This window comes from Microcaecilia unicolor, chromosome 8, assembly GCF_901765095.1.
Source record: "Microcaecilia unicolor chromosome 8, aMicUni1.1, whole genome shotgun sequence".
Taxonomy (NCBI): Eukaryota; Metazoa; Chordata; class Amphibia; order Gymnophiona; family Siphonopidae; genus Microcaecilia; species Microcaecilia unicolor.
This window is the reverse complement of record NC_044038.1, coordinates 89,666,500-89,687,115: the sequence shown is the minus strand read 5'-3', so window position 1 is coordinate 89,687,115 and position 20,616 is coordinate 89,666,500. Positions and strand designations below refer to the sequence as shown.

Here is a 20,616-nt window from a genome sequence, read left to right as displayed (position 1 = left end):
GAGATCCGGTGCCCCCCTGCTTGTTGATGTAGTACATGGCAACCTGATTGTCTGTCTGAATTTGAACAATTTGATTGGACAGCCGATCTCTGAAAGCTTTTAGAGCGTTCCAGACCACTCGCAACTCCAGGAGATTGATCTGAAGACCTGATTCCTGGAGGGACCAAGCTCCTTGAGTGTGAAGCCCATCGACATGGGCTCCCCACCCCAGGAGGGATGCATCCATTGTCAGCACTTTTTGAGGCTGAGGAATTTGAAAAGGACGCCCCAAAGTTAAATTGGATCGAATCGCCCACCAACGCAGGGAATTGTGAAAACTGGTAGACCGCTGGATCGCATCCTCCAGATTCCCTGCAGCTTGATACCACTGGGAAGCTAGGGTCCATTGAGCTGATCTCATGTGAAAACGGGCTATGGGAGTCACATGGAGGCCATATGGCCTAGAAGTCTCAACATCTGCCGAGCTGTGATCCGCTGAGATGCTCTGGCCAAGGAAACTAGGGACAGCAGATTGTCTGCCCTCGCCTCGGGGAGATAGGCATGAGCCCTCCGTGAGTCCAGCAGAGACCTATGAATTCTAGTTTCTGAACTGGAAGAAGATGGGACTTGACTGAAGTGGGGTTCTCACGCGACGGGCGGGAAGATGGCTGCGCATGCACAGTGCACAGTGGCGCGCTCGCACGCTCGAAGACTCTAGCAAACTTTGTTGCTAGGAAGATTTCCGGACCTCGGGCTGCCGTGGACATCACCCATCAGTGAGAACAAGCAGCCTGCTTGTCCTCGGAGAAATATAAACTCGGTATAAATTTGCTGAATTATGTAGAGCATCTTATAAGTCAAAAGATTATAAACAAAATGAAGTACTTAGCTTAATAATGCAGAGAGTAATGTGCAGAAGGCAGAGGCAGACTGACAGGGATCTGGGCTCTCAGGTAATAAAAGGGTCCTGGGTCCCCCTGCCCCTGGGTTACTTATCCTTCCTTCTCTGCCCTGGGGTCCAAAATCTCTCCCCCTCTCCAGATTCAACATCTTTTCCCCCCTCTCTCTTCCCCCAGATGCAATATCTCTCCCTCTAATTCTTTCTCTCTCCCCTCGATGCACCATTTCTGCCTCCTCTCTCCACTCCCCAAGTTCAACATCTCTCCCCCCTCCTGAGGTCAACATCTTTCTCCTCCCTGACCCTGGATCTGGCTCTTTCCCCTCACGTTTACCTCAAAAGTCCATTTCTCTGTACAGGTCCCTGCTGTCTGCTGCTAACCAGAACCTCTCTGGCACGGCCCACCCTTGCGGAAGCAGGAAGTTATGTCAGAAAAGGGTGGTCTGCGGCAGAGAGGTTCTGGTCAGCGGCAGACAGCCAGGGCCTTGTACGGAGAAAGGGACTTTTGAGGTAAGCAGAAGGGTGAGAGAGGGGGAGTGCCGGACCTGGGAACGGAGGGATGTTGAACATGTGGGGAGGAGTTATGGGCCCCTCAACTGCGCTGGGCCCTTGGGCACTGCCCAGTTGCCCAAATGGTCAGTCTGCTCCAGGCAGGAGTCTTTAGCAATTACAGCGGCTGGAAGAGTCTTATGAGCTGCTTGCAATCACTGTAATAGCTAAAGACCGCTCCTGCACATTACTAACTCCTGCGGACAGCTATGAGCCAGAATAGAAACATAGAAACATGACGGCAGAAAAGATTCAAATGGCCCATCCAGTCTGTCCATCCTCAGTAACCACTAACTCTTCCTTTCCTAAGGGATCCCACATGCCTGTCCCACACTTTCTTAAATTCTGACACAGTCCTTGTCTCCCCAACCTCCAGCGGGAGGTTATTCCATGCATCCACCACCCTTTTGGTGAAAGAGCATTTTCTTACATTCCTCCTAAGTCTATTTCCTCTTAACTTCATCATATGCCCTCTCATTCCAGAGTTTTCCTTCATTTGAAAAAGGCTCACCTCCTGTATATTGACGCCACTGAGATATTTAAATGTCTCTATCATATCCCCTCTCTCTCACTTCTCTTCCAGCATTTACATGTTGAGGTTCCTAAGCCTGTCCCTATATGTTTTATGACGGAGATCGCTTACTAATTTTTTAGTCAGCTAAGTCTGAATATCGACAGCTGGTTATCTTGAAACCAGCTAAAAATAAACCGGATATTCAATGCCGGGCTGTTTCCGGTGACCGGCATTGAATATCCGGTTTATTTTTGGCCGGTTTCAAGACAACCAGCTAAGTCAGACTTAGCCGGTTATCTTGAAACCGGCCAAAGATATTCTACAATTTCATGTGACCAAATATGGCCTGAGAACTCATTTAAAAAATTGGTAGATAGCGGATATTCAGGAAGGGGATAGCCGGTTATCCCGTGCTGAAGATCAGCAGATAGCCAATTAAGCACTATTTAACTAGTCAGCAGCTGTTCTGGCCAGTTAAATAGTGCTGAACATCAGGGAGAATGTTACTATGTTGCTATCAGTTACTCATTTTCCATGATGCACTTAGGTGTGACAACTGATGCCAGCCATTGACCTGTTGTTCTAAGTGGGCATGCCTAAATTTCAGCACACCAACTCGGCTTTGCGCTAGTATTCTAAGAGTAGATGCCGTCATCTTGATGCCAAGTTATACAATTGCTCCCTCAATTTTGTATCCTCAAAAAACTCCTATTCATGGTTATATTCATTGAGTACTTTCTATTTATGTGGAAAATAGACACATAAAAATAAGAAAATAAGAAAAAACAATTCAGTGTCTACTACCCTCCACTAAGCCCAGAATAAGGGTGGGGAATGCAATTAGAACAATATAGGGAGCATGAAACAAGGAAAATTGTTCTTAAGAAAAGCCAGACTATAATATTCATCCTTAAATCCATATTAACCTGGGGAAGATCTCATCTCGCCATCCACAAGTCTAGTTTCTATTGGTATAGAAAACCTTTTATCAAGAAAATTTTAAAGAAAATATACCTCAACTTTAAATTTCACTACGTGCCGATATTCAAAGCTATTTAAGCGGGCAGGGGAGGCTCCTGCCTGATAAATAGCTTCCCACCACCTAACTGGAGTCACTACGTGCCGATATTCAAAGCTATTTAAGCGGGCAGGGGAGGCTCCTGCCTGATAAATAGCTTCCCACCACCTAACTGGAGATATTCAGTAGCACTGAATATTTCCTCAAGAGTTGTCCTAAATAAGGCCACTTAGCCATGATAGTGCCGAATCTGAATATCGGGCCAGCACTGCAAGGGGCAGGAGCGGGGCTCTATGCTCCTGCCCCCAACGACCCCGCTGGACCACCAAGGATACTAGAGTAACTGATTGGGTTAAAAATTGGTTGAATGGAAGGAGACAGAGGGTAGTGGTAAATGGAGCTTGCTCTGAAGAAAGGGATGTTACCAATGGAGTACAGCAGGGATCGGCCCTTGGGCCAGCTCTTTTTAATGTCTTTGTGAGTGATATTGCGGAAGAGCTGTCTGGTAAGGTTTGTCTCTTTGCGGATGATACCAAACTCTGCAACAGGGTGGACACCCTGGAGGATGTGAATGACATGAGGAATGACCTAGCAAAGCTGGAGGAATGGTCCAATATTTGGCAACTAAAGGTCATGCACTTCGGTCACAAGAATCCGAGGGAATGGTACAATATAGGGGGTGAAGTGCTTCTGTGTACGAAGGAAGAGAGGGCCTGGGGGTGATTGTGTCTGATGACCTTAAAACTTCCAAACAGGTAGAGAAAGCGACGGTCAAAGCTAGAAGGATGCTTGGGTGCATAAAGAGAGGGATGACCAGAAGGAAAAAAGACGTGATAGTGCGCTTGTATAAATCTCTGGTGAGGCCCCATTTAGAGTACTGTGTGCAGTTCTAGAGACCTCACCTATGGAAAAATATAAACAGGATGGATTCGGTCCAGAGGGCAGCTACAAAATTGGTAAGCGGTCTTGAACACAAAAAATAAAGGGTCAGGCTTAGGAACCTCAACATGTATACGCTGGAAGAGAGGAAGGAGGGAGGAGATATGATAGAGACATTTAATATCTCAAGGGCATTCATGTACAGGAAGTGAGCCTTTTTCAATTGAAGGAAAACTCTGGAATGAGGGGGCATACGATGAAGTTAACAGGGAATAGGCTTAGGAAGAATCTAAGAAAGTATTATTTCACAGAAAGGGTGGTGGAAGTGTGGAATTGCCTTCCGGTGGAGGTCATGGAGTCACGGACTGTGTCAGAGATTAAGAAAACATGGGATAAGCATGTGAGAGCCCTTAGGAAAAGGAAGAGTTAGGGGTTACAGAGGATGGGCAGACTGGATGGGCCATTTGGCCTTTATCTGCCATCATGATTTGTATGTTTCTACAAATGCGTGCTAGCGTTTTTAGTGTGCACTAAATATAAGCTTGCAGTAAATGCTAGAGATGCCCACACATTCCTATGGGCATCTCTAGCACTTAATGTGTGGTAATCATTAGCTTGTGCTAAAAACGCTAGCATGTCTTTGTAAAAGAGCCCCCCAAATAGGGTGACCCATAAACACAGAACTGTTCTGAAAACTTAATCTCACTACAGAATTTTAAATGTACCATTTATAAACACCAAAGAATAGAAGCCCTGATTATAAGGAGTGGAGGAGTGGCCTAGTGGTTAGGGTGGTGGACTTTGGTCCTGAGGAACTGAGTTTGATTCCCACTTCAGGCACAGGCAGCTCCTTGTGACTCTGGGCAAGTCACTTAACCCTCCATTGCCCCATGTAAGCCACATTGAGCCTGCCATGAGTGGGAAAGTGCAGGGTACAAATGTAATAAAAAATAATTTACCTGCTTCTCTAACAAGAATTTCTCTTGTTCTTGTGCCAATTTCATTGCTTGCCTGAACCAAGAGTGGCATGAAATCCTCTTTTGATTTTGGGGTGAACTAAAAGAAAGAACACAAAAATCGTACCAAGTTAAGACCAATCTCAGCACAAGGGGTATGTTTTATAACAGCTGTTTGCTTACTGAACTAACCTATGAATTATCCAGAGGTGCTGCTGCATGTAAGCTCTCAAGAAAACAGAAGTCCCTTCTTCAGAGGTGACACATGGAATATTATTTTAAAGACTGTATTCCTCTATCTGTGCCACTGCTAGTTCCTACCCTGCCTTGGAAGGTCAGAGAGTCGGGAATGAGGGCATCAGGGTACAGAAAAAGATGGGGGAGGGAGAGTTACAGAACAGAGGAAGAGAGGGGTTATGTTTCTGGTCCACACTGCCTAAAACTACAGAAAAAAGTAAAGTAGGGACACTTTTACTAAATGGTGTTAAGCACTTAGGGAGGATTCTATATATGGCGCCTAAAAAATCCACGTGGAAATCTTTTCCGCCTAAGCATATTGAATAACTGGCACCTAGATTTAGGTGCAGTATATAGAATACGCTTAGTTGATATCCCCAGCGCCTAAAACTACATGCCTCCATCTACACCAATAAAAACATGGCGTAAATCTCTGCATGTAGATTTAGGCACAGAGGGCCATATTATATAAATTCGCACATAAATTTTGGAATGCCCAAGAAATGCCCATTTCCCTGCCCATAACCATGCCCCTTTTTGTCTGCGTGTATTAGAAGTTAGGTGCAGTGTGTTACAGAATGCGCTTATTGAGCTGTGCACGTAAATTCTAATTATTGACAATTAGTGCTTGTTAAGTGCTGTTACAATGCTAATTAGGTTAAGCCAATTAAGTTACACACTTTGTTATAGAATCTGCCTGGTGCAGATCTCTAGGTGCACTATATAGAATCCAGGGGTTAACGCGTGATTTGTGTGCAGTAAGAGGCTGCACACAAACTGGTTAAGGGGTTGTGCAGTAGTGTCTGTTACCACGTGTTACACCACATGTTACTGCATTTTTCTGAATTTTAATCTGGGGGCATCCTATGGGCAGAGAGTGGGTGTGGACATGTTAGTCAGGTAGTATATTATACTTAACACATGCTAAATGGCTAAGGCAGAGTTAACGTGGGGGCACTTACAGCAAAGCAACGAGATAACTGAGCATCGGTATGAGTAGTGGCTGGTGCCCCGTTAACTTCTGGGGCAGTGGTCATACCCAGATATTCAACACCAAGAGCCGTGCATGCTCTGCCACTGAATATCCAGGGTTATTTCAGCCCACAGCTGGAAGCAGCTTGCTAGCTGCTGACTGTTGTGGGCTGAATATCAGCCCAATTATGAATAACATCAGGCTATTGAACTCACTAAACGGTCAGGTGGAAATTATTTAATGTGGATATTCAGCTGCTTATACATATACCTCCTAATTCTATAAACTTTCCCACACAATTTGACACTTAGGGGGGATTATAAATAGGGCTGTCAAAGTTGGGCACTGGATGATGCACGCTAAGCGCAAATTCTATAAAGACAGTTGCGTGCGAAACAATCTTTATAGAATACTAGCGTAAGTCATTTTTTTTCACCTAACTTTTGGTACATGCTCTCACCTAACTACTGTCAGGGGCCCTTTTACAAAGTGGCGGCAAGCCAAATGCGGACTTACCACACGCTAATCTGGAGCAGGCACCGACAGTAGTTCCAACCCCATTGCACCCCATTTCCTGCACTAGAGAAAAATCAGCCTGTATTTCTTAGCATGGCGCTAACCCAGCGGAAATCGAGCAGCGCCACATGCTACCAGGTTACCGCCAGGTTAGCACAGGATCCCTTGGCAGTAAGTGTTCCCCCCCATGGCCATGCGGTAAGAGCAATCTTACCGCATGGCCATGGCTATTTTCAGTCTTTTTTTACCTGCTGAGGTAAACAGGGCTGCAGCTTGGATAAAAGAACCCCTCAGTTAAGCTTGGAAATGGAAGTATTCTATAATTCCGCACCTAATTCCTGGGAACACCCATGACCCTCACTTGGCCACGCCCCCTTTGGAGCTGCATGCGAGATGAATTAGGCATGAAGGTTATAGTAGGTGTGCAGAGCAGATATGCACATAACCAGTAATTAGTGCCAATTAGCACTTGTTAAAGCCAATTATTGATCACTATCACCATTTTAGCCAATTACTTTATGTGCGTATCTGCCATCCATGCCCAAAATTGCACCTAACTTTAGGCAACCTATACAGAATTTGGGGATTAGTGTGCAAAGATGCATATGCAATTTCTAGTAGCAGTTACACACATAACTTAATTGTTAAATTATCAGCTAATTGGCTTTAAGAACCAATAATTGGCTATAATTGGTGCTACTTGGAACTAATTTGCAGTTACACACATAACTGCCCTTAGTATTCTACAAATGGTGTGCACAAAATCCATAATGCAGAACTGCATGGGGGTGTGGATGTGGGAAGGCCATGGGTTTGTCAGGGGTGAACGTAGAACTCATGTAAGCCGGTTATAGAATATGATCAGTTACATGCTTTACTGATAGAAGTTAGGTATGAACATGTACCCCAGCCCCCCGATATTCAAAGCATTGATGGGCCCTTTTATAGAGCAGTGGAAAGCCCAATGTGGGCTTATCGCTTGCTCTTTCGGGACTACCGCCAGCCCAAAGTGGATGCCGGTGGTAGTCCTGCTCTGAGCATGCTCTATTTCTGGAGGAAAAAGAAACCCCCCTGGAAATGGCTTGTGTGGCTGTAACCCAGTGGTAATCGGGCATCGCTGTGCTCCCAGTTACCGCGGGAACCCTTATCATCACCTCAGTGGGTGGCTGTAAGGGTTCCCTGTCGCATGGCCATGCAGTAAGACTTCTCTTAACGCATGGCCATGTGTGTCTGGGGTCTTTTTACTCACTGCGGTATAAAGGGCCCTGGCGCATAGGAAAAATGGCCCCCGATTCCAGCACAGGGCCCTTTTTCCCGTAGCTTGATTAAAGGGCCCCTTAATCAGCCAGGATTGGCAACTGGGTGGTTAAATGATCCTAACCAGCTGCCTAGTGATATTTAGCAGGGGATAGCCAGCTATCTCCCAATGAATATTGTCGAGTAGCAGCTAGCAGATAGCCAGGTAAATCAGGCGATATAACTGGCTATCTGCTGATTTTCATGGGTTGTGTGAATTTATGGAATATTTTTGGCTGGTTTGAACATGACAGACTAAGTCTGAATATCGATTTAGCTGATTATGTTCAAACCAGCTAAAAATAAATCAGATATTCAATGCCGGTCTCGGGAAACATTTTGTAAACTAATCTATACAAGCATTTCAGTCAATGCCTACCTATACCCTCATATAAAATCAGTATTAAACATAAAGAAGTGTACAGCTGGTATTTGCTTTGGTTTTCCCATGGCAGAAAGAATGAATGAGGTAGGGCACATGATGGAACTTACTGTGAAAGTAAAAATCTGTGTTGTTGTGTTTCTGGCTGCCTCCCTTATTTGAACAGGCACCCCATTCTGACTCATGGAAACAGTGGCAGGGGGATTCGCTTGCACCTTGATACTGTGCTTGATGGGATGCCCAGGCCAAGTGGACAGTGGTTCCCTGTCATCAAAAAAGATCTTCGGAACATCTGAAAGGGTTTGTGAAGACAGAAGAGAGTCACTTTTTCTATCCAGTTCAATGGTGATCAGATCAAAGTCCATGAATCCAAGTTACAGAATGGTTCCTTGTTCTAATTTGAAAAGTTATATATACTGCTTTGATGTAAGAATTGAGAGGTAGTTAATCAAGTTTCAAATATTTTATTTATTTATAACATTTATAACCAGCACCATCTACTGTTCTGGACGGATTACAATAATGACATTCATAATGAGATGAGAGATGCATCAAAATAATATAATCCACAGATAATAATATAATCTACATAAAAATAAAGCCAAAGGAATGCCCAAAAATGAACAGAAAATTCGGAGTTTTAAAAAGATGAAATATAAGAATTTGTTTTCATTACCTTTTGCCAAAGTTAAAGCTTAGAATGGCTTATCTATGACTATCTATACTGTATAGCATTTTGGAAAGCCTTAAAAACTATGGGCCTCTTTTACTAAACCGCAATACTGATTCCTGGTGCGGCAAATGCAACGCAGCCATTCAATTCAAATGGGCTGCCTTGCATTTGCCGTGCAGGAACCGTTAGTACAGTTTAGTGAAAGAAGCTCGTTTGCATCATATATTTCCTATGCTATCGCCTTTATGTTGGAGGGGTTGTGGTCAGAGGGGTACTATGGGGCATATATGGTGGTCTTGTGTAAAGGTGCAAGCTTTTTGGAAAGCAATTCAGTATAGACTCCAGTGTTGGCTTTCAAGACCTATTAGGTGGTCACCTGAATATTTTCTATTTCCAGGTAAGCCTCTAGGTCTTACCACATCTCAGTCACTGCTTGTTTGCCATGCTATGTCAGCTGCTAGAGTTACACTAGCTAGAAGTTGGAAGACTCCTCAGGTCCCTTCTTTGATTAAGTGGTTGAATAAGTTGTGGTATATTTGTGAAATGGAAAGATTAAGAGCTGTTAGTTGTAAAACTTTAAGTGGGAGGTGATCTGGGAGCCTTTTATTTCACATTGTTCTTTTTAGGTACAGTAGTTTATGAGAGTATGGGATGGTTTTTTTTTTTTTTTGGGGGGGGGGGTATTTTATTTTCATGAAAATTGTTATAAAATATAGAAGTTCCTCTTCAGTGTACTATTTAATATGTTTTAGGGGTTTATGATACTTTTTTGCTGTTTCTTATTGCTTGCATCTGTTGCTGTAATTGTGTTTTCTTTGGTATTTATATTGTCTCTATTTTAATAAAGACTTCTTTAAAATTGAAAAAATTGAAAAGAAGCCGTATATTATTTGAAATATGTGTGGTTTTAAAATAATGAATTAATGATACTGTATTTGTTTTATGGAATTCCTTGTATTTTCTAGTCTTCCTGTTTGTGATCCACACACACAAAGCTGTCAAAGGTTACCATACCATACTATTCCTGCATTTGTATCCCGCCTATTTCTGCATAAGAATCAAAGTGGGTCACAAAATTAAACTAATAATTAAGACGTATCAAAAATCACTCAAAATATTTGTTGAACAAATAGGTCTTCAATGATTTGCGGAACAACAAATAATTAGTCATTGTCCGTATATATACCGGAATGGTGTTCCATAAGCTACTAGATTGGTAACTGAATGAATTTTCATGAAATCTTTTAAGTAACAGCTAAGCTTAATGAGGAACAGAATTGAGATGAAGATCTGAAGGAAGGTATAGATATTAATTGAATGGTGTAACTCAATCATATGTTTTTGACACCATAAATCAGTTTTACAGCCATATTCTGCATTAGTTGCAGTGTATTCAATAATTTACTGTGAATTTCTGCATATAAAATACTACAGTAGTCCAAGTGTAATAAAACTATCACTTGAACTAAAACTTGAAAATTATAAGAAAAAAATAATTGTCGGATAGCTCTTAATTGATGTAGCTTGAAATAGATTTTTTATTCAAACTTCCCACTTGGCATTTTATTATTAAATGAGAATCTAATGTAATTCCCCAAACTCTACTTGAGGACTCAAAATTCAATTGTTCCCCTGTTGATAAAATAATATTTTTGGGACCTTCAGATAGACTTGAAGTGAAATACAACAATTTTGTTTTAGTTGTATTTAATTTCAATAGATTATCAGTAGCACAATAGTGGGTCCTTTCTATACAATCTAAAATCAACTTACAACTATCCTCAAAACCTAATACTAAAGGTACTAGAGTAACGATGTCATCTGCATAAGATGAAATATAAAATGCAGAAGACTCTAATAATGAACGCAGTTTACTCATGAAAATATTAAACAATATTGGAGACAACAGAGGCTCCTGAGGGACTCCAAAATAGGAAGACTAGCATTCTGAAAAATTACCCTCTTTTTTTACTTTATACCTTCTGGGGTCCTTTTACGAAGCTGCAGCAAAAGTATCTTTGACATGCGCTGAGGCCCCCTTTTACTGCAGTGGGTAAAAGGTAGGTTTCCCTTTTCTTAAAGAAATGGCCGTGCAGCAAATGACTAACTTGCCACTTAGCCATTTCAGGGGGAGCACTTACCACCACCCATCAGAGGCGTAGCCAGACAGCAGGTTTTGGGTGGGCCTAGGCAAAAAGTGGGTGGGCACCAAGTGTTCTTCCCCCTACCCTCCACCAAAAAAATATCTCAGCTGGTGGAAAAATGCTTCGCTCCACCTTGGCAATCTGCAGCAGGCATGTGCTGAAAACTGAGAAGTCGCCGGTACTAGTATCGTGGAGAGCAGCATTTTTGTTACCATCAGGGGGAAGTCTTCAGCTGGCAGAGCTTGGGATCCCCACCAGCTAGCGCTAAATGTGTACTACTGTTGGGTGGGCCTAAGCCCTAAGTGGGTGGGCCCTGGCCCACCCAGGCCCACCTGTGGCTATGCCACTGCCACCCATTGAGGTGGCGGTAAGGGCTCCTGCATTAACCCGTTGCTAACCGGGCAGTGTGTGGCACTGCCCGATTACCACTGGGTACACACCGGCACTACAAAAATTGAAATATTTTTGCAGTGCCGGAAATGGCATGCGCTGGGGGAGAGAACTAGTGTCGGGCTGCTGCAGTAGCCTGGCAAAACCTCCCTTTTAGCGAGCGGTAAGCCCGTGTTGGGCTTACCGCTGCTTCATTAAAGGGCCCCTCTATTTTGTTGAAACTATCTAAACCAATTCAAAACAGCCCCAGTAAAACCAACATCATGTAAGCGATCCAATAATAATATATGATCTACTGTGTCAAACGCACCTGAAACATCAATTTGCAAAAGAACAGAAGGAACTCTATGACTCAGTAATGTTTTTATATTAGTAACCATTTTATATTATTAACCAGAGTTAAAAGTAATGATTCTGTACTGTGCATGGGTCTGTAACCATATTGTGTACTATGTAGGCCTTGAAAAGTGTCCAAAAATCCATTGTTTGAGAAGCAGGATTCAATCAATTTGGTTATCCAAGGTATACTAGCCACTGGGCAAAGATTAGAAGGTAACGACAAACCATCTCCTGCTGATTTGGGTATAGGTCTTAATATTATATTTCCCAAACCAGCAGCCTCCAGGTTAAGAGGGAGGTGAGGGGCATGCCAAAATTGCTTCTTGTCTATTGTCTCCTCTCCTTGGTCTCAGCACAGTGGGTGAGGCGCCAGGGTATGATTCCAGCTCTGTACACTGCTGTTAGTAACCACCCCTCTGAGAGAAGGAAGTCTATTTATTTATTAGGATTTATTTATCGCCTTTTTGAAGGAATTCACTCAAGGCAGTGTACAGTAAGAATAGATCAAACATGAGCAATAGGCAATTAGAGCAGTAAAAATATTCGAACAACAATACAAAGTATGGCATGGTATACTACTTCTAATTCTAATGTTGTATTACCACGTGGTGTTCAAAATATTCTGCTTCAAACAACTGCAGCTAGTTATAAATCACACTTATTTATTCTTACTTTTATTAAGAGGACCTCAAATCTTCCCAGCTTGGCTGTTCTATTCAGAACTCATTTGCATGATATTTTCTTACATGCGCTCAAGCTGTTTTCTGAAAGTATTTATTATCACTGGTCCTGTATTTACATGCTATACATGCTATACAGTATTTACATGCTATACATGCATTTGTTGCATGCTATACAGTGATAATAAATACTTTCAGAAAACAGCGCATGTAAGAGTTCCACCTTCTTGTGCCCAGTTTCTGCTTCATGCCTGGTTTCTGCTCCATAACCAGTTCCTATTTCAAGCCTGGTTCCTGTGCCACAGTCACACCTGCATGCTCCATCCTGCCGTGGGCTTAACTTCTCCATCTCTGCTCTTCCCCAGGGAAGGTCCAGACACTATGGGAAATGGTCAACCATACTAGCCAACGTTTATCCTATTTCCAGAAACCCTTCCTCTAGTGTAGTCACATTTATGATAAAGTTCCCTGCAGCCTTCAGGAAAAACAGATAATTCAGAAGTGTTGCATACCTATGACTGAGACTGTGATGTCTTTAAAGGCAATTTCATTCCTTTCTAGGATACTTGCTTTGCATCTGTAAATCCCAGCGTCTGAATCCTGGACATTCTGGATACTCAACTGTTTGTTCCTTACAACTGAGATACGATCTAGAACACAGAGGAGAAACAATGTCAGCTGGACTTCAGGTCTCATTTACAAATATTGTTCTTTTTATGCAAGCAGCTCTGAGTAAAGAAAGATATGGTGGATATTCAATTTTAAGTTGATAATAACTATAATAATAATAATAATAATGTCAAGATTTGGCAATACAGAGGAGAGATTTTAAAAGATTTTATGCAGGTAGCTATAGTACCCAGATAAAATTAGGAGCTGAAAATTCCCCCCATCCCCTCTTTACCAGTATGGGTACTTATACTGGTTCTAGACAAGGGTGTGGTAAGGGTTGGCCAGAGTTGGCACACTGTGCACAGGGATTTGGTTGGCCTCGCATTTACAAGGATTTTCCCTTTGAAAATGTTCTTGTAGGCCCATGAAGACAAAGTACCTATGGTTCTGTAAATCAGGGGTGTAGCCAGTAGCATAGCCAGACAGCTGATTTAAGGCGGGCCCAAGATCAAAGTGGGTGGACCAAAAATTTCATGTCCACTCCCCCCAGCTAACTTCTGCTCCCCTTGCGGTGCTTCCCCCCCCCCCCCCAAAAGTAAATTAAATATCTGTGCTGGTAGGGATCCTCAAGCCCCACCAGCTGAAGACCTCCTCCCTGCCAAACATGCTTACTTCTTGGATGGCCGCCAACACTGTCTCTAAGCCGCTGCTTCCAGCTGCTGGCCTCCACGTATGCTCAGTTTCATGCATATGTGAAAACTGAGCATGATACAGGGGAGGGGCGTGCAGCCGGCAGCAGCACCTTGGGGACAGTGCTGGTGGCTGCCCAAGAAGTAAGTTTGATTGGCAGGGGGAGGTCTTCGGCTGGACAGGCTTGGGGATCCCCAGCAGCCACACTAAGGGAGATGAAATTTTGGGTGGGCTTGAGCCCAAACTGGCCCATATATGGCTACACCACTAGTGTAGATACAAAAATACTGGACAAAACTTCAGCAAAAATCTAAACTATAACGTCAATAATAAGCTGAAAGCACACTAACTTCATAAACATGCAGTGTGGTTTCAATTCTTTTTTACTTTATTCCTATTACCAATTCAAAGTGGAGAATAAAGACCTCAGCAGTCTCTGCATGGCGATACTGTGCTCAATGTGCTCAAACGCCAGCACTGTGTGCCGAAACACGGTGCCGTGTCGAGTCATCATTAAGAATCACCAATAAGAGTTTCAATTTCATACTACGTGTGCCTTGGATTGTGTTTGAAATGCCTGGATCCTTTTCCCACTCCTGCTTCCTTGTTGCATGCTTCTCCATGGGATTCTGGTGTTTTTCCACATCTGTGGTTTGTCTGCATTTACCAGTTCTGTAACCACATCTGCAACCACGTCTACAACTTCTGCAACTGCTTCTACAATTGCACCTGTAACCACATCTGCAACTGCTGCTACAATCACATCTGCATCCACTTCTGTAACCACACCTGCAACTACATCTGCAACCATTTCTGCAATTGCATCTGCAACCACTTCTGCAATCACATCTACAGTGACATCTGCAGCTGCTCCTGCAACCCCTTCTGTATCCAGTAACCACATTTTTTTTTGCCAAGGAGCAGACAGAAAGTGTCACATCAGATTCAAGCTAGAAAATGAAAGATCAGATGAGAAAATGCCCTGCTTCACCAGACAGGGGAGTAAGAGAACTGAGGTCATTCCTGACTCTAAAAGCCCGATGTACAAAGCTTACCGTGCTTGCAACATTTGCTTTAGACTAGTTGGAGCCAGTCTAAAGCAAACATTATTTAACGTCTAATGCACAGAGGGGTTCTACGTGGCTTTAACAGTTTGCTATAGCCGATAGCAATAATCCAATTCAAATGTATTACAATGAGCTCATTAGTATTAAAATGATCATTCCATGCAATGCATAGATATCTTCATGTGACGCACAGAAAGGAGCACCTGCCTTTAACGTGTAAAGTTTTATGGCAGGTCTGGAGCTGTCATGTGAGGGTGACTTCTGGGAGGAGCACTCTGCTTACATTTTTCAATAGCAAAAATTGTCCGAAAGCAGAGAACAGATTAGAGGGGTGGAGAAACAAGCAGACAGCCATTTGGCCGGGGAAAGCCCCTATGATGTCAGTTGGGGGTGGGGCACTGCAAGGGAAAGGAGACAGGGGGACAGTGGAGCCAGCAAGTACTGCAGGGAAAAGAAAGAACAGTGGGATTCCTGGGCATGCAGAGAACATGGACACTTACCAAGAGATTGTTCTGCATATTGTGAGGAATGGGTAGATACTCAGAAGGGGAAAGGGAGAAGAGGGGCCCTCCTTCCATATAGGAAGCTCAAGAGGAGAGAGGGTGACTACAGAGACTACAAGTCCCAGAAGCCTGAGTTAAGCAGGAAACAGGAGGGGGAGGACTTTCCTTCCCAGAGAAGCGGGGGGGAGGAGGCTGATTGGGAAATGAAGTCTGAGGAGGGGAATGAGGCACACCTGAAGGGGGAGGGGGGGAACGAGCATATGGACTGGCAAGCAGGAGAAGAGGGGGAGGAGCCGGAGGAGATGGACTTAACAGCTTTTGCTCGCAGCAGGAGGGGGGCTAAAGAAAAGTAAGTCCTGGGGAAAACTGTATGAATTCCAGACCTGAGTGGGTGGTTGTCAGGAAGCAGTGCTGACAAATGAGGGAGGTGGGTCCCTAGGGTTAGCAAGTAGGAATTGCTAGCCCAAGGAGTGGATTCATATAGTAGAGGGAAAGCTTTGAACTGAAGAACATTTGAATTGGCGAGTGGGACTTTGAATTAGAATGCTACAGGGGGAGGGTAGGGAAATAGATTGAAGGTGCCTGTGCCCAGAACAGGACTAGTAGAGAAGCATTTGGCTTCATCCCCCGGGCTGGAGAGGAGTCAGGGAGTAAGTAAACTTTGTGACTTATCTAAAACTGAGAATACTGGGTCTGCTCAAAGTAGAGACAGTCCTCTTCCTAAGGGACAGCCCAGGGGACAGAATTGATTTCTCTGTGCTTCACAAAGAGAAATATCCGGTCCGGTAGGCCGGCCGGCCTGGAACTAATTGGCTGGCGGCCGGCTAGAGTGAACTTAGCAGACGAAGCATGATCTGTGGTGGAATACTGACAAGCCGGAGCTTGCAGCAATAGGAGGAGGAGGAGGATTAGCCCCAATTGGGCGGGCGAAGAAGGACAGCACGGAGAGGTGTCCAAGGGAGAGCGGACAGCACGGAGGGGTGCTAGCTGACAAATGGTGGCAGTGGTGGGATCGGTCGAGCCCTGGTTCCAGTAAGCCGAAGAGGAGGGCGGAGGATCGAGCCAGACGAGAGAGCTGGGGAGCTTAAACCCGCAGGCGGAAAAACCTCCAGCTTCTGGTGAGCATATCGGGAGCTGGGAGGGGTTGGAGTGAGAAGTAAGAGTGTTGTGAAAAGGCCACACTTGGTGTTTTCCTCTCCTTTTTTTCCTTGTAGGGGGAAGGTCAAGGTAGTCGGGATGGATCCGAAGGAGATGTTCGCCTTTATGACACATCAATTCCAAAAGCAGCAAGAAATGGCACATAAACTTATGGAGGAGTCGTTGGCGGCTTCCAGAGCTCAGCAGCAACCCCTGTTGGACCTCTTTCAGGAACTCCTACGAGGCGGCGGCAGAGGACAGGTGCCTGGCGAGAGCGGTGCGACTGTGCGGGGCGAGGGACCTCCTGGACTGGTAGGGCATGTGGGGGTGAACTGGCTTCCGTGGGGAAAATTGACTGAAACGGATAATATTGAAGATTATCTGGGGGCCTTTGAGAGGGTGGCGGTAGCAGCGGGGTGGCCGCAGGAGCAATGGACGATAAGACTAGCTCCCGCTCTGTCTGGGGAGGCTTTAGCTGCCTTTCGGGCCCTACCCACGGGACATATAACAGATTATACAAGGCTGAAATCAGCTATTTTGGACAGGTTTGGACTAAGTAAACATGCGTACAGGAGGAGGTTTCGGGAGTTCAAGTGGGTAGAAGGGGAAACGCCTAGGGTACTGGCTCAGAAATTAAGTGATTTGGCTGGGAAATGGCTGGAGCCAGAACGAAGGGCCATGCAACAAATAATGGAAGATCTAGTTCTTGAACAGTTCTTGGAGTCCTTGCCAAGGGGGCTTCAAGTAGATTTGATTAAACGAGGTTGCGGAACCCTGGAGGAAGCAATTCAAAGCATGGAGTGCTTCCTAGAATCGCAACATTGTGCCCGAAAAGGGGCCCAGCCGGGGGGTGGTCTGGGTAGTCCTAAGGGGAGCCGGGCTCCGGAAGGAAAGGCCATGAGGAGTTGGGAGGGGGGAAAGGGGGACGAGAGAATGTGTTATCGGTGCGGGAGGAAGGGCCATGTGAGGAGGGACTGTGTGGTTAAATTGCAATTGGTGGCCGGAGGGAGGAGGGGTGGCAGGCAGGAATTCTACCAACAAGTGGAAGTGATGGGGGTGGAGGTGGAAGGCCTGTTGGACTCCGGCGCGGATCAAACCATGATGGCCCAGTCCTTGTGGGAACAGATCAGGGTGAAAGGAGCTGGGAGGGTGGGGAGGAGGCAACAGGAGGTCACTATACAGTGTGTACATGGGGCTTCTAGTAGATACCCGCTGCGGCATGTGAGGATAGTAGGACCGTTGGGAGCTCATTGGGTCTGGGCGGCGGTGCTGCCCAGGTTGCCTCAAACCCTTATCTTGGGAAGGGACTGGCCCCCATTCTCACAGTATTTAAGGGAGAGAGAAGGTTTAGTGGTTACCCGGTCGCAGCAGAAGGGGGAGGAGGGGCAGGAGCAGGCTTTATCCCATATATTTCCTTTTCAAATGGAGATATTGGGTTCCCCAGGGAAAACCAGAGATACCGGGGGGCATAAGAAGACAGTTCAGCGCCAAAGAGCGGTAGCCATGAGGGAACTGGAACAGGGGACTGATTTCCCTGCGGCAGCAGAGGAATTGAAGGAGCAATTCCCTTCTTTTGAGAGGGAGCAGCAGGCAGACCCCACGCTGCAATATGCCTGGGGGCGAGTAAGGGAAGGGGACGGAGGGGCTCAGGGACCTGGTTTTATGGTGGACAAAGGGCTGCTTTTCCGGGTGATTGTTGGGGGGGTGAGTGAGGAGGGACGGAGACAGTTAGTAGTGCCCCAAGGGTTCAGGAACCTACTGTTACGGTTAGCCCACGATCACCCTTTGGGAGGGCATAAAGGAGCCCAGAATACTGTTTCCCAGTTGTTAAGACGCTTTTATTGGCCAGGTATCTATAAAGAGGTGGAAAAATATTGTGAGTCTTGTCCTTTGTGTCAGAAGGTGTCAGAGCAGGGACCGGGGAGGGTACCGTTACATCCATTGCCTCGGATAGGGGTCCCCCTGGGTCGGATTGCGATGGATATAATTGGTCCTATTCAAAAATCAACCCGGGGGTTCTCTTATATTTTAGTAATTATGGATATGGCCACGCGGTTCCCTTGGGCCATTCCTTTACGTAGTATTTCGGCTAAAGTTATTGCTGCAGAACTGATTCGCATTTTTTGCGAAGTAGGGTTTCCTCGGGAGGTGCTCACGGATAGGGGGTCCAATTTTAGATCACAGGCGCTGGCCCAGGTCTGGGAGGCCTTTGGTATTGTCCACATTTGTACGTCTGCATACCATCCGCAGACGAATGGACTGGTAGAAAGATTTAATAAGACCCTGAAGACACTGCTTAGGAAGGGACTGGGCCCTCGCTTGGAGCACTGGGATCAGTTACTACCGTTTGTTCTGTATGTAACAAGGGAGTGTGTGCAGGCCTCCCTTGGAGTGTCCCCTTTTGAGTTGTTCTTTGGTCGAGCACCCAGGGGGGTCTTGGATATAGTGAGGGAGCGGTGGGTACCCCCTGAGCTGGAAGATAACACCGTAGTATCCTATCTGCAGGATTTAAAGGGGCGCTTGAGGAGGTTGGGGGTCTACTCTAGAGGCAAACTGCAGGCTGCACAGCAATACCAGAAAGTTTCCTATGATAAAAAAACCCGGGAAAGGGAAGTGGGGATAGGGGATAAGGTGCTGATTATGGTCGCTGACAATCCGCACAAATTTAGTGGTAATTGGAGAGGCCCCATGACGGTAGTCCGGCGGTTGGGGCCTGTCACTTATGAGGTGAGGAATGCGAGGGAAAAAAAACAAACTTATCATATCAATTTGATTAAACCTTGGCATATCCGAGAGGTGGCGTGGGCCACGGCGGAAGATTTAGTGGAGGAGGACCTAGGCCCACAGATATCTGAGATGTGTTCTGAGGGGGAGTTGCAAGTAGGGGAGGCGTTAGAGGGGCACCAAAAGGAGCAAATAAGGGCTCTTTTGGGGGAATTTGAGGATGTGCTGACTCCGTACCCAGGGGAAACCCAGCTGATTAGGCATGATATTCCTACCAAGGAAGGGAAGGTGGTCAGGCAGAAGCCCTATAGATTGTCTCCCATAAAACAGCGGGAGGTGGATAGGCAAGTAGGGGAAATGTTGAGGTTTGGGGTGATTGAGGAATCCCACAGCCCCTGGGCAAGCCCGGTTGTGCTGGTGCCCAAGGCGGACGGAACATGGCGTTTTTGTATTGATTTCCGCCAAGTTAATGCCCTCTCTACCCCGGATGCGTATCCGATGCCAAGGATAGAGGAATTACTGGATAGACTAGGGTCAGCCCGGTTTTTGTCAACGCTGGACCTGACAAAGGGCTATTGGCAGATTCCGCTCTCTGCTGAAGCCAGGCCGAAAACAGCATTTTGTACGCCTCTCGGCCTGTTTCAGTTCAAGCGGATGCCCTTTGGCTTGAATTCCGCTGCGGCGTCCTGCCAGCGCCTGTTGGATCAGGTGCTGAGACCGCATCAAGCTTATGCGGCCGCATATCTTGATGATGTCATCATTCATAGCCAGGACTGGCGGTCACATTTGCTTCAGGTGGGGAAGGTATTGAAGGCTTTCCGGGAAGCAGGGCTCACCCTTAACCCCCAGAAATGTTATTTCGCTCAGAGGGAGGTGAAGTATTTGGGCTATAAAGTGGGGAATGGACAGATAAGACCATTGCAGGGTAAGGTTGAAAGCATTCAACTGTTTCCCCGTCCTGAGTCCAAGAAGCAAATGAGGGGATTTTTGGGACTAGTGGGGTATTATAGAAGGTTCATTCCTCACTTTGCTACTTTGGCAGTTCCCTTGACCGAAATGTTGAGAAAAGATAAGCCCAATCGGTTAAGGTGGGGGGACGCAGAGCAGGGGGCTTTTGTAGCTCTGCGGCAAGCACTCTGTGAGGAACCAGTACTTAGGGCCGTGGATTTTGACAAGGAATTTATCCTGCACACTGATGCATCGGGCACCGGGTTGGGGGCAGTGCTATCGCAGGTTTACGGGGAGGAGGAGCACCCGGTGTTATATTTGAGCAGAAAGTTGCTCCCGCATGAAACCAAGTATGCAACCATTGAGAGAGAATGTCTGGCAGTAAAATGGGCTATACAGAAATGTCAGTTTTATCTGGAGGGGAGGCCATTCAAGCTGTTTACTGACCATGCCCCTTTAAAGTGGTTAGCGCAGATGAAGGATAGCAATGCTAGACTGACGAGGTGGTATCT

At 45.6% G+C, this 20,616-nt stretch overlaps 1 protein-coding gene across 1 annotated transcript in view; it reads right to left on the bottom strand.

Annotated features, from left to right (window-relative positions):
- LOC115476241 (neural cell adhesion molecule 2-like) overlaps window positions 1–20,616 on the bottom strand; it is a 132,954-nt gene that overhangs the window by 34,085 nt on the left and 78,253 nt on the right. The window contains exons 5-7 of the mRNA XM_030212512.1: window positions 12,936–13,073; window positions 8,308–8,489; window positions 4,797–4,893 (exon numbers count right to left, since the gene is read on the bottom strand). Of these exons, the coding sequence (XP_030068372.1) occupies window positions 4,797–4,893; window positions 8,308–8,489; window positions 12,936–13,073 (417 nt within the window). The remainder of the gene's footprint in view (window positions 1–4,796; window positions 4,894–8,307; window positions 8,490–12,935; window positions 13,074–20,616) is intronic.